This window comes from Micropterus dolomieu, linkage group LG02 (genome assembly GCF_021292245.1).
Source record: "Micropterus dolomieu isolate WLL.071019.BEF.003 ecotype Adirondacks linkage group LG02, ASM2129224v1, whole genome shotgun sequence".
Lineage (NCBI taxonomy): Eukaryota > Metazoa > Chordata > Actinopteri > Centrarchiformes > Centrarchidae > Micropterus > Micropterus dolomieu.
In genome coordinates, this window is record NC_060151.1 from 30080889 (window position 1) to 30095245 (window position 14357).

Below are 14357 nucleotides of genomic sequence, written 5' to 3' on the forward strand. Positions count from 1 at the left end.
AAAGTGATCAATAGAATTTTAAAGTCAATTCTAAAACATACTGGGAGCCAGTGTAATGAAGCTAAAATAGGAGTAATGTGGTCATATTTCTTTGTTCTGGTTAAAAGCGTGGCAGCTGAGTTCTGGACAGTCTGGAGTCGATCAATAGATTTTTGGGTTAAACAGGTGAAAAGGCTGTTGCAATAATCCAGGCGTGATGAGATGAAGGCGTGTAAAATGGTCTCGGTGTCCTTAAAAGTTAACATAGATTGAATTTTTGCTATATTTCTAAGTTGATAAAAACATGATTGAAGAACCTTTGTGGTGTGCTGCTCGAAATTTGAATTACTATCAAACCAAACACCAAGGTTCTTTGCCACAGGCTTAATGTGATTTACTAGGGAACCAGCAGATGGCAGTATTTGATTTGCCATCTGCTGGGACCCAATGACCAGGATTTCTGTTTTGTCTTAGTTCAGCTGGAGGAAATTATTTGACATCCATTTTTTAACTTCACAAAGGCAGTTGTTAAGTGAACTCAGCATTCCAGGGTCTGTGGAACTGACGGGCAAGTATATTTGTGTGTCATCAGCTTAAAAATTAAAAGAAATGCCATGTTTATGGAAAATATATAAGGGGAAGCAGATACAAGGAAAACAAAATGGGTCCCAAGACCGACCCCTGAGGCACACCATATTTAACTGGACAGAAAGAAGAGACATAGTTGTTTACAGACACGCAAAACTTCCTGTTTGACAGGAAGGATGAAAACCATTCTAGGGCAGTACCAGAGATCCCCACCCAGTGCCTCAGTCTGTCTAACATGATGTTGTGATCAATGGTGTCAAAAGCAGCGCTAAGGTCCAGGAGTACCAGGACTGAGCACATACCTTCATCAGCAGACATTAAAAGGTCATTGGTGACTTTAAGCATGGCAGTCTCAGTGCTGTGGTACTTCCTGAAACCGGATTGAAACTTTTCAAATAATTTGTTATTTTCCAGTACAGTGAGCAGCTGTTTGGACACAATTCTTTCTAGAATCTTTGCAATAAAAGGCAGTTTTGAAATTGATAATTGGTAATTAAAATTATGTGGGAGGGAGGGATCTAAACCAGGTTTCTTTAAAAGTGGGTTCACGCAAGCCGTTTTAAAATAATCAGGGACACAACCAGTAGATAGGGAGCTGTTGAAAACAGAGATCAAATGGGGCCCAACAGAATCCATTACTTTCAGTAAAAACTTTGTAGGTATTACATCAAGTGGGCTGGAGGACACTCTCATTTGTGATACTGTTTTTAAAAGCTCAGACAAGTCGATGGGATAAAACTGGTTAAAACTCTCTTCTTGCTGGTGAGGAACCTCTGAGTAAGAGGCAGTGGGGGTAATAGAGGCTCTGATTGACACCACCTTATTGGTAAAATAAGATAAAAACAATTCACAGAGAATGCGCAAAACTTTAAAACACTTTGTTCCTTAAAGATGCGAGAACACACGGAGCTTCGTGAGGCGGCATGAGTAACAGGCGAATCGCAGCTAAAAACAATACATCTGTGGTCAGATATGGTCATGTCAAATGCTGACACCCAAGGTAAAAACCAAGTCCAGTGTATGACCACGGTTATGACCACGGAAATGCAAGTAAAGTAACTCGTTCTGTAGTCCTAGTACCAGGGCCACAGACGCTAAGACTGGGAAGAGGAAGATGCCACAGCCCTGTTCATTGGTGAAAGAATAGACAAAGAGGACAGCGAAGCCAGAGATAGCATTTTTAGCACTGATTGTTTTTGTCTCGTCATTCTACATAAATGTTTTAGACATTTACATATGTTAATTAGGACATTTTATTTAATGTCTGTTTTGTTGTGTTGCCATTCATTCACTTGATTTGAAATAGTGGCACTGCTGGTGTGTTTTTGTAGTTTTTCAAAAATTGTGCCTTTATTAGTTAATTTATATATTTTATTTTTATCCAGGTTGATGATCGGTGCTGCTCTCTAAGGTTACATTTTATTTTTGGAGAGGTGTTCAACCAGTTTTTTATGTGTACTCCAATGACTTAAAGCCTACCAGCTGACCCTGAGCAGCAGTTAGACAGTTCTCTGTCTCAGTGAGGATTGTGGATATTTTAGTCTTTTTAGGCTTCATGTGATGTGAGAGTTCAGTCATGACAATTTAAGTGTGGAGGAGTGGTGGTGGAGTATATGGTTGACCGTTCTGGTGGGATGGTCTGGATCAAAGTCCAGGGCCATTTTTTACTCTCCCTCTGTCCCTGGCAAAGCCCCTCGTCTATCAATCCTAGTGACGTCCCTGACCAATAATAATACATCTAAATGTATTTGTTAATTAGGGCTTGATTATGAAACATGCGGGGACTCTATTAAAACTGAATGAATTATTTTTCTTCTTTATTCTGTGGACTGTGGAAGTGCATTTTTGGTGGCCTAATATGATGAAAAACTCAAGTCCCATTGAAATTTACGTGTCATACGTTTATACGAGTTATAGACAGTAAAAGTCAATAGGAATAGTAATAATAGTTGTTGTAGCAGAGGGTGTCGAGCAGGAACACGGGGGCAGCAGGTGACTCGCAACCACAGATCCAGACTCCACAGCTCCAGAGCCAGAAACACCTGCAGGAAGTGATAGGAGGAGAGAGGAGAGGGACAAGAAAGCACAAGACTATCAGAAAGGGGAGAAGTCGAGTTAGTAACATGCATTAACGGGATGAAGTTCCAGGGGGCGCCCCCAGAAAATTTTCCCAGGGTTGGCCAGATGGGGCCACTGAAAATCCTGGGGTGGCACACTAAACCAAAAGCCATAACTGAATTTCAGGAATTCTATTAAGCAGTATATAGACTAGTTGAATACTACATAAAAATATAAGTTAAGGAATCACAGACTGATATAGTTTGGTTTCTTATTTTACAGTTAAAATTGTCTAATGTCCGTAGACTAATACCAGTTCAGTTAACATTCCATAAAAATCCTGTTTGATATGTTATCTGAATGTGTTAGGCAATTAATTGTTCTTTAAATAGGCAAGTTGACCTTTTCCTTAAAAAGACAAATGCACCTTTTATTTGAGTGCATTGATGGGGAGGAACAAAACATTTACTGGGAACAAGCCTACTCAAGGTTACAGACAAAATGGAACATAAATACATAAATTGAAATATACGATATGTGTCTGTATAGAGTTGTGTAATTATTTGTTTACAAACTAAGTTTGGTGTTCTTGTTACAAACAACTAGGATAGTTATTTTTTTAACAACCGATTTGACCAGTGTCATATTTATGTAAAAATGGTGGAGCACCAACCATTTCAAAACATAAATACCAGTAAAACTACAATTCTCTCTTGCTACTATGTTTTTTAACATGTCAACAAACAGCATGGCTCCAGAAAACATCTAACATGAGAGAGAGCCAGAAAGAGAGAGAGAGTACATTGACACAAGTTACAGTTCCACTGTCACACGCCTAGATTAAGAATGCAATATTTAAGCAGACACAACCAAGCTCAGATGAGCTTACAGGGCCATAAGCAAAGAGCAGTGAGCTCAACACCATTGAGGTCAACAACAAAGCGACAAGGTTTTAGGGTCCAGAGCCTTTCTATAGCCGCTTTCCACAGAGATCCTGCAATCAAAACGTAAAGAATGTCCGCCAATAAATATCCCATTCCCAGCTCCATACCTTTCATACAGCGCAGCAAGCAGCAAACTGGCCTAATAATTCGAAATAATAAGCCAGCATGAAAGTGGCTGTATGACAACAACATGACAACAACCATAATCCGTAGCCTAGTCTCAACCGATCCAGCACAACAATTTGCCCATGCAGGGACCAGCAGCAGAGTCAGAATGATAAAAGATGCTTTCACTCACCAGAGCTAAGGCCTCACGTGAGGAGAAAGGCAGCAAACTTTTTCCGCTGGGCAAACTTCTGGATAACTCTGAAGTTTTTCAGACAGCCTGCCAACTCGTCTTAGCCCCACAGTGTTTGTTGTGCTGCTCAATGGAGCGCCTGTTGCGATGTTTACCCTTCCATGTAACGTTGAGCCCAGTTTCACAGCATAGTCCGGATGACTCCCGCTGTTCTCACGTTTTGCAATCCTTTCAGAAAAATGAAGATGAAAACAAGCACAGGACGGTCTCCTTCCAACGTTAACAGCCGGTCACACACGGCGCTGTCAGGGGCTCCAGTGTTCGTACCACGTTAGCTCGCTGTTAGCGATGGTGCTAACCTGTTGCTATCTGCAGACATTAAAAGGTCATAGGTGCAAACTGCAAACTGTCTCTGTACATTAATTAAATTAGACTTTTCTTTCTTCTGCAGCTTGTTGCTGCCTCCACAGAAAACACACACATTCGGTCCAACACCGGCGTACTCCGCTCTGCTCTGCCTGTTAGTCCCGCCCCTTAACCAGTCACAATTTTAGAAACGTGATTGCCATCTAACATCACAGTCTGTCACACCTCAGGGTCAGAGGTTACCTTCTTAAAGTGACAGAGCCTAATTTTAGAACACTATTCACGTTTTAACTCAAACCAAGGTGTTACACAGTATATACAGTATATAGCATTTTATGCATATGCTCCTTGCCAGGGGGGGCCACTGGGGTAGCCACCCATTTTCTTAGGGTGGCCGTGCCCCCCCCGGCGGCACCATTGGGGAAGTCCCCCGGCAGTCTAGGCCTATAGCAGCACAACTAAGGATGGTTCAGGACTCAACTGAGCCAGCCCTAACTATAAGCTTTATCAAAGAGAAAAGTCTTGAGTTTCCTCTTAAATGTGGAGATGGTGTCTGCCTCCTGAAGCCAAACTGGAACCTGGTTCCACAGGAGAGGAGCTTGATAGCTGAACGCTCTGGCTCCCATTCTACTTTTGGAGACTCTAGGAACCACAAGTAACCCTGCGTTCTGGGAGCGCAGTGCTCTGGTGGGGTAGTAAGGTACTATGAGCTCTTTAAGATAAGATGGTGCCTGACCATTAAGAGCTTTGTAGGTGAGAAGGAGGATTTTAAATTCTATTACTGGATTTTTGCCAATGCAAAGAAGCTAAGACAGGAGAAATATGATCTCTTTTCCTGGTTCCTGTCAGAACACGTGCTGCAGAATTCTGGATCAGCTGAAGAGTCTTAATGGACTTTTTCGAGCAGCCTGATAATAAGGAATTGCAGTAATCCCGCCTAGAAGTAACAAAGCATGGACTAGTTTTTCTGCATCATTTTGACACAGGATGTTCCTGATTTTTGCAATATTACGTAGGTGAAAAAGGCGGTCCTTGAAATTTGCTTAATGTGAGACTTAAACAACATGTCCTGATCAAAGATAACTCCAAGATTCCACACAGTGGTGCTGGAGGCCAGGGCGATGCCATCAAGGGAAACTATATCTTTAGATAATGCGTCACGGAGGTGCTTAGGCCCCAGAACAATAACTTCAGTTTTATCTGAGTTTAACATTAGAAAATTACAGGTCACCCAGGTTTTAACATCCTGAAGGCACACAAGTTTAGCTAACTGATGAGTTTCATCTGGCTTGATCGAGTAGATAGATATAACTGAGTATCATCTGCATAGCAATGAAAGTTTATGGAGTGTTTTCTGATAATATTGCCTAAAGGAAGCATATATAAAGTGAAGAGGATTGGTCCGAGGACAGATCCTTGAGGAACTCCATGACTAAGTTTGGCATGCATGGAGGACTCATCGTTAACATGTACAAACTGAAATCGATCTGATAAAGAGGACTTAAACCAGTTTAGAGCGGTTCCTTTAATGCCAATGAAGTGGTCCAGTCTCTGTAATAGGATCTGATGGTCAATGTTATCAAATGCAGCGCTAAGATCTAATAAAACCAGTACAGAGACAAGTCCTTTGTCTGATGCAATAAGGAGGTTGTTAGTAATTTTCACCAGTGCTGTCTCTGTGCTATGATGAGCTCTAAATCCTGACTGAAAATCCTCAAATAAACTATTGCCCTGTAGAAAGTCACACAGCTGTTTAGCAACTGCTTTCTCCAGAACCTTAGAGAGAAATGGAAGGTTAGATATAGGTCTATAGTTTGCTAAAACATCTTGATCAAGGTTGGGCTTTTTCAGAAGAGGTTTAATTACAGCTGCTTTAAAGTACTGTGGTTTCATAGCCTGTTGATAAAGATAGATTGATCATATCTAGTAAAGTCGGGAAGGGGTCTAAGAGGCAGGTTGATGGTTTAGATGAAGAAACCATTGAAGCTAGTTGGCAAAGACTGAGCGAAGCAAAGCAGTCTAAACATATATCTGGTACAGCTGTTTCTAAGGTTCCTGAGTTTAGAGATAAGTCAGTGTCAGTTTAGGGCAGGTCTTGGTGAATTTTGTTTCTAATAGTTAGAATTTTATCATTACAGAAGCTCATGAAGTCGTAACTACTGAGAGCTACGGGAATACTTGGCTCAATAGAGCTGTGACTCTCTGTCAGGCTGGCTACAGTGCTGAAAAGAAACCTGGGGTTGTTCCTATTTTCCTCTATTAATGACGAGTGCTCTGGCATTATGGAGGACCTTCCTATAAGTTTTAAGACTATCTTGCCAAATTAAACGAGAATTTTCCAGTTTGGTGGAACGCCAATTCCTCTCAATGTCTTAATTTGCGAGTTTCAGTATTATACCATGGGGCTAACCGTCTTTGTTTTAGTATTTTCTTTTTTAGAGGGGCTACAGAGTTGTCATTCGCAGTGAGCCTGCAGCACTATCAACAAGATGATCGATTTGGTGAGGGACTGAAATTAGCATAGGAGTCCTCCGTTACTTTGTGACCTGATAATGAATTTAGGGCTGATGGAATCACATCCTTAAATTTAGCTACAGCACTATCAGACAGACATCTTGTATAGAAATTTTTGCCTGATGGCGTGTAGTTCAGCAAGAGAAACTCAAAAGTTATCAAACAGTGCTCAGATAAAGAGGGATTCTGTGGGAACACTATTAAATGTTCAATTTCAATGCCATATACCAGAACAAGGTTGAGGGTGTGGTTAAAACAGTGAGTCGGTTCATGAACACTCTGAGAGAAGACAATTGAATCTAATAGAGAGATAAATGCAGTACTAAAGCTGTCACTCTCAACATCCACATGAATATTAAAATCCCGTACAATCATAACTTTGTCTGTTTTAAGGACTAAAGTTGACAAAAACTCTGCAAATTCAGATAAGAATTCAGAGTATGGACGAGGTGCTCTGTATAGCAAACAGAATTGGTTGCAGTGATTTCCAACTTGGGTGTGAAAAACTAAGAACAAGGTTTTCAAATGAGTTATAATTTAGTATCAATATCAATTTTATATAGCACACTTAAAACAACCAAAGTTTACCCAAGGTGCTTCACAGGTTAAAATACAACAAGACACTACTTACACAGTAAAAGTACAGCAATAAAACATTATATATATATATATATATAAAATATACAGTATACGATATATAGTGATATTAAATTTCCAGGAATAATAACAGACTTAACTTGAAGGAAATGCCAAAGAAAAGAGATGTTTTTTTAAAAGTGATTTAAAACGTTCGAGAGTTGGGGCGGTACTGATCTGGACTGGCAGGTTGTTCTACAGGTTAGGGGCAGCTACACTAAAGGCTCGATCGTCTCTGGTTTTGAGTCTGCTTCTGGGTCCATCCAAGAGGAGGAGACTGGCAGATCTCAGCAATCTAGCTGCAGTATGAATGTGAAGAAGCTACGTTAACTACAATGGAGCCAATCCATTAAGGAATTTCAAAGTTAAAAGTAAGATTTTAAAATCAATCCTGTAATGAACAGGAAGCCAGTGGAGGGAGCGCAACACAGGTGTGATGTGGTCCCTCTTCATCTTTCCTGTCAGGAGGCGGGCAGCAGCATTTTGGACTAACGGCAGGCGCTGATTCGATGACTTGTCTAAGCCCACATATAAGGAGTTGCAATAGTCAAGGCGGGAAGTTATAAAGGCATTAATCACCCTCTCTATATCTTTAGGAGTGAGATGGGCCTTTACCCTGGCTATAGTTCTCAACTGGAAAAAGCAGAATCTAATTGTGGCGGATATCTGTTTATCAAATTTAAATACACTATCCAATACAACACCAAGACTCCTCACAGTTGAGCGGTTGTTTGAAGTTAAAGGCTGAGAGAATCTACATCAAGCAGTTCAGTATGTCCAACACTATGATCTCTGTCTTGTCTCCGTTTAGGTTGAGAAAGTTTAGGTTCATCCATGTTTTGATGTCCTTCATACAGTCAAGCAGGGGCTGCAGTGAGCCCTTTGTTTTTACATTCAGGGGCAAATAAATTTAAACAGCGTCTGCAAAACAGTGAAAGGGGGACCCCATACCTCTCACAAATGGAGGCCAGAGGCAGCATATACAAAGAAAATAAGATGGGGCCTAAGGCAGAACCTTGAGGGACACCACAGGTTAAATGGGGCTGTCTCAGAGGAATAATCACCAAGGTGGACAGAGAAGCACCTATCTGTTGGATAGGATTGAAACCACCTGTGCAGTACCTTTGATTCCCACACAATTTTCCAACCGTGACAAGAGGATTGAGTGGTCAACAGTGTCAAATGTCTAAGAGCACTAAGACGGCAGAGACTCCTGAGTCAACAGTCAAAATCAAGTCATTAAAAACTCTTCCGTTTCAGTGCTGTGACGGGGTTTGAAGCCGGACTGGAACTTTTCATAAACATTATTATTAATTAAAAATGCTTGCAGCTGGCAGCAAAAACTACTTTCTCCAGGACTTTAGATAAGAAAGACAGTTTAGAGATGGACCAGAAGTTAGAAAGAACAGAGGGGTCGAGATTTTCCTATTAGGTTTAGTTTAGGATAGTTTAGGTTTAGAGCTGATTAGTAGGCTAGAGTCGAAGATAGCTGCAACTCCACCTCCTCGGCCTGTGCCTCGAGGAATGTGAGTATTAATATGACTGGGAGGGGTGGATTCATTTAGGCTCACATATTCTCCATCACCCAGCCAGGTTTCAGTAAGACAAAATAAATCAATATCATAATCTGATATTAGTTCATTTACTAGTACACCTTTAGAAGAGAGAGATCTGATGTTTAAGAGACACACCGAGCAGGAGAAAGTAGGAGAGCGAGAGGGAGAAGGAGAAGCCATCGCTAGCTGCTAAGCTAAAGTCTGTAACGGCTAAGCTAAAGTACTGCAGCGTTGGCAAACAAAAATTTTGAAAACAACTATGAGATTAAACAACAGTCACTAAAAGATGGAAAGAATTGTGAGTGCTTAGGCAAAACTACTGTAAGAATAAGTGTTTAGCGGACAGTTGACCGCTGTAATGACAAATCTAACAAATTTAACTGGTATTTAGTGAGAGCAACACAACATGCTACCAACTCACAAGCACCGGAAACGGAAATGAACCAACACGCTTACCACAGCATGTCTCTCTCAATGACAGTAAATATTCGATTCTATTCTGTTCTGTCGTGATCTACTGCTCCTGGCAGGTTGGCCGCAACCACTTCAAAACAGCTTGGGAGTTTTCGCTTAACAGTGTGTCCGTGGCATTGAGTCAAAGTTCGATGCTTCGCCACGAAAGAAGTTATTGTAACTTGACAGTACATGCTCAGATCTGTACCAAATTTCAAATGTTTGATAAGAGTCCCCCACTGAACACATGTACATGTCAATAATCACTCATTCATGACGCCATCCATTGGCAACAGGAAGTGACACCTCAATGGAGCAGCCCCCGTTCCCTGTTTGACCTACATGCACAAAACATTTGTGGGACATTCATTCATGTGGACATTTCATGCCAAGACACATAAAAGCCTCTAGGAGGATTGCCTTAAGCCCAACAGGAAGTCAGCATTGATGATGAAAAGTGCTATATGCCACATTTCAGTGAAAGTCAGAGCACTTCACGTACTGGGACATAATGTGTTAATAGCAGATGCTCTCTAGCGCCACATAGGGGACACAGGACATGACGTTTAACTAACTTTTCAACATCAACAACCTTCGGCAATTGCACCATGGCCACTGCAAGCCCCACCACGAGTCACGGCGCGATGGCCGTCCAAAGCTGCTTGCAGCTTTAATTATATCTTGTATTTCATATCTGAATCTGCAAATTCATTAAGTACATAAATGTATTGCTATAAGAAGTACAGTATTTTCCTCAACTCACTATGTTAAATTGAGCTTACAGTAAATACACTACTTAACTAAATGTACTTAGTTACTCTCCTCAACAGTTTGCTAGTGATATAACAGACATGTCTGACCTCTGCAGAAGGATTCAGGCGGCCCGATGGTGAAAAAAACTGGCTCAAAGTGGGTCCAGGCCGGAGTGGTGAGTAGTGGAGAAGGTTGTGCTGAGCCCAACAATCCAGGAATCTACACCAGAGTGTCTGAATATCAATCCTGGATCAACAGCAAGATCCCCACCAACCAGCCGGGCTTCATCATCTTTCGGCCCCCTGGGACTGACAGTGACCTCAGCGTGCTTCATCATCTCTGGAACCTCTTACCTGATCTCCCTCATGGTTACTCTGCTGCTGTCCGTCGCACATGTTCCCTTCTGCCTCTTTGTCCTTACATAGGAAGTTTAATTGGTTTTGATTAATTATTACAAGAAGATGTCTGATTATGCTTTTGATTTCTTTATTTTCTCTATTAATTGATTTATCTTTTTTTAATGGCAGAAAATAGAGAAATATGTCCTATTACAAAACTTCCCATAGCCCAGTGTACTCAACGGTTTGTAAAATGACTAAAATAAATTATCACAATAGTAATTTTATCAAGTAACTGATGACTAATCATTGTGTTGTATTGTGTTCGATTAACTTTGCGGGAAACAGGTGAACTCATTTAAACTAATTTGCAGAATTTGCACTTTAGTGGAAACTTTGAACTTGTTGGTGTGGACCATCTTCAACATCATGAAATTAAATAATGCAATTAAATTTAAAATTGTATTGTAAAATTACATTATAAATTCATCATTTAAAGACAATGACATTTTTTATTGATCAATTTCATTATTTTATTACACTTCAACAGATTAGTTTGACTGTTAAAATGTAATATTCATGTGTTGAATTTATTAAGATGGTTAAAATTAAACATACAAGTTGATAATTACTCCAGACTCTCATCAGAGTAAATTAAAGTCAATAACAGATTTTGGCCTGAAACTGATTAACTATATTATTATTAAACATTTGCTCTAAATGTGAATATCAGAAGGTCATGAACTTGAACGTTGGGATGTGGCAGGAGAGATGGTGAAGACATGTTTTTTTATTAATCTGCATTAAATTGCAATTGTAACTGTAATTAATGCCTTCAGGTTTTTTGCAACTGTGATTAAATCTTTAAGGAGAGGATACATGAAGTACATTCAAATTATACTTACAATTATAAACATTTTCACAATTTTACAATAATATATCAATACAACAGGTAGGCTTTATTTCAGGGCTGTGTAATTGGATGACATTGTACAGGTGATCGTATTTGTTTGGTATTGATGTTGTATGTGTGTTATGTAAGACTCCTTTCATACTCTCCACATAGATCTCTTTTTTATTACATGGGAGCCTCTTGATTCTACCTACAGAACATGTCTATATAAGGATTACAACTGTCAAAGGATAAAAATGAGGGTCTTATGTAAGACTATAAACTTTGTGAGACATTTTGCTGTTATGCTTCCTGGAAATAACAATAAAATCTTGGGTTGGACTCAAGTTCTGAAAGTATTTTTGTGTCTTTTTAATGCTAGAAAAAATTTTTTTTGAGAGCATATTTACTGCACTGCAATCAAAAATTAAGTTTGCAATTATAAATACACAGGCGTGTAAAAGGCGTGGAAGTAGAGCCGGGTCTTGACTGCAGAGGTTGATTGCAAGGATGAGCCTCATGTGTGGAACGCTGCCGGAGACCAGCTGGAGCACCCCTCCCATTACCATACACAACACTAGACAAACAAAGACTGACAGGAACGATAAGGTAAGGGACAGAGGAAAACATGAGGGCAGAAGAGGTCACGAGAAAAATCAGCAGATGACCAGATCATGAGAATAATAATATGGAAAATTGGGGTCATGGTGGGGGTTGAACAAAAAAAGGTGAAGATAAGATAGGTGTAAAAAGTGGGTTTGTATTTGGGGCTTTGGGGATTTGAGTGGCTTTAGCAGTCAGTTGTGTATATATAGCAGGATCGTTTTTTGACTTAGTATACATTAGTGATGGGAAAGGTCACTCTTTTGACAGACTCGAGTCACCAAATCTCAGTCATTAAGATGAACTAATCGTTTTTGTTTCATTTCGTTCATTTTAACCAGGCTGGTTATTGTGGCGCTGCAGCCCCTCTAGTGGGTGATTTTTTTAAAAACAGTGCAGTTCTCAAACACAAAAGGCTGCCTGGCTTGCTCTAATTGAATAATGCACAAATTCACCTCTTGATCTTTCTCTGTCATGGTTCTATAAAGCCCCATGGAGCCACAACCAAATTCAAACCATGTAAAAACCACAGAAATATGATGTCAATATTCGATCGACTACTCCGGCTAAATCCAACCATTTTCACAATCTTTCCTGAGTATACTACGAGACCAGCCATATATATGTATATAATTATAATAACTATCTTTATATCTCTAAAGTGCTCATTCATACAGTAGCCTAACATCCCTATTCATGAGTAAAATTTATATATTAGCATCAGATTTGCGGAGAATATATTGAAGTACGTTAATAAACTCTGATTAAAATTTAACAAATTTAATAATAATCTCAAACACTGCAGATTGTTCACCAGTCAAGAGCTGTGAAACAACAGCCCGGCTATGTTGATAAATAAAAAGTAAAAGTTACGTTGCATTCTCTGGCGGACCCGGATCAGCTGTTAGCTGTAAACACTAGCAGTACTAACATTACAGTGCAGCTGTGTTAAAACTATAGCACAACATCACTGTGCTGTAATAATGTTATGCTTTGTTGTCACAAAATTATCAAAATAGATATATAATTGTTATTATTGTTTTTTATAATTAATATAATTAATGTTACCTGACAACCGACCTGCCTCTCATTCCCCGGTGCTGGCAATAACTCAGCCTACTGAGTGAAGACAGACTCCGAGGAGGACCCATGTGAGCGCTGCTCTACAGTAGCCGCGATGTCACGTGAAAAATGCACAACTCAAACCTAGAGACCCACAGTTGAGAGTCGTGAACTAATCAGTTCTGTTTCCTGTGCTGATGGAGCCCATGCAGCTGCCGTGTAACGAGTGAACATAAGAGCCCAAGACTATTCACGCATACGTGAAAATGAACGAATTACTCTCTGAGACTACCCGTTCCTCCTGAGCCACATAAAAGATTAGGTCAAATGAATGAAACGGTCTTTGAACAACACAACACTGGTATACATCTGGCAGAGAACATGGAACGGGGTGAATGCTTACAACGATTTTTGGGTGAATCCCCATCGGACAGAGCTATCTTAGTGCAGAACGACAGCGCCATTTTTGCTGCATCACAATCATGGACACCACAGGTAATCAATCGGGAGTAATGACTCCAAAATTATGTATAATTATAGATCCTGTGGCATTGAGTATGGCTCCTAGAAAGAAGACTCCCCCAACAATGTACCAATGCCATTCTCTTTAGAAAATGTCTCTTGTCTTGTGACGTTTGTCGACATGCTTCTCCTTGCTTGTTTATTTTTTCTAGTCTTAGTATAGCTCTTCTTATTTGTTGTTCAGCAACGCCTCTTTGGTTGGGAACTCCTTCTTTTCCCAGGAGGGCGTTTTATTGGTCAGGGGGCCGTGGCCATTATACCCAACCCCTCTTGACGCCTGTTCATGATGTTAGTAATAACATCCATAGCTATGTTTTTATCCTCTGTCTTTAAATGAGGTATGTAAATGTAAATCTTCTCTTGAGTAAGGGGAATGCCAGTCTAAACATCCCCCTAAAAATACCCCCTAACCCTGCTCCGTACTGAGCACCGAGCCTGCTGTATCCTGGTAAATCTCCACCTGCTTGGACGGTGTAGTATGCAACGTATTTGTCCACATTGTGAACATATGGCTGATACATGTCTCTGACTCCAGGACCATCAGCACCGGTTCCCGTTAAGGCTGCGTTCTTTTCCCTCTGCTCTTCTCCCTGTACACCAACAGCTGCACCTCCAGTCACCAGTATGTCAAGCTCCTGAAGTTTGCAGATGACACCACCCTCATTGGGCTCATCTCTACAGGTGGGAGATCGACTATCTGGTGACCTGGTGCAGCCAGAACAGTCTCAAGCTCAACGCTCTGAAGACAGTAGAGATGGTCATGGACTTCAGAATGAGCCCTGCCCCACCCTCCCC

The 14357-nt window shown here is 40.5% G+C and overlaps 1 protein-coding gene across 1 annotated transcript in view; it reads left to right on the plus strand.

Annotated features, from left to right (window-relative positions):
* LOC123967428 (tryptase-like) overlaps positions 1-10579 on the plus strand; it is a 36277-nt gene extending 25698 nt beyond the window's left edge. Inside the window, exons 10-11 of the mRNA XM_046043523.1 lie at positions 10303-10470; positions 10571-10579. Of these exons, the coding sequence (XP_045899479.1) occupies positions 10303-10470; positions 10571-10579 (177 nt within the window). The remainder of the gene's footprint in view (positions 1-10302; positions 10471-10570) is intronic.
* Positions 10580-14357: the final 3778 nt, after the last annotated feature.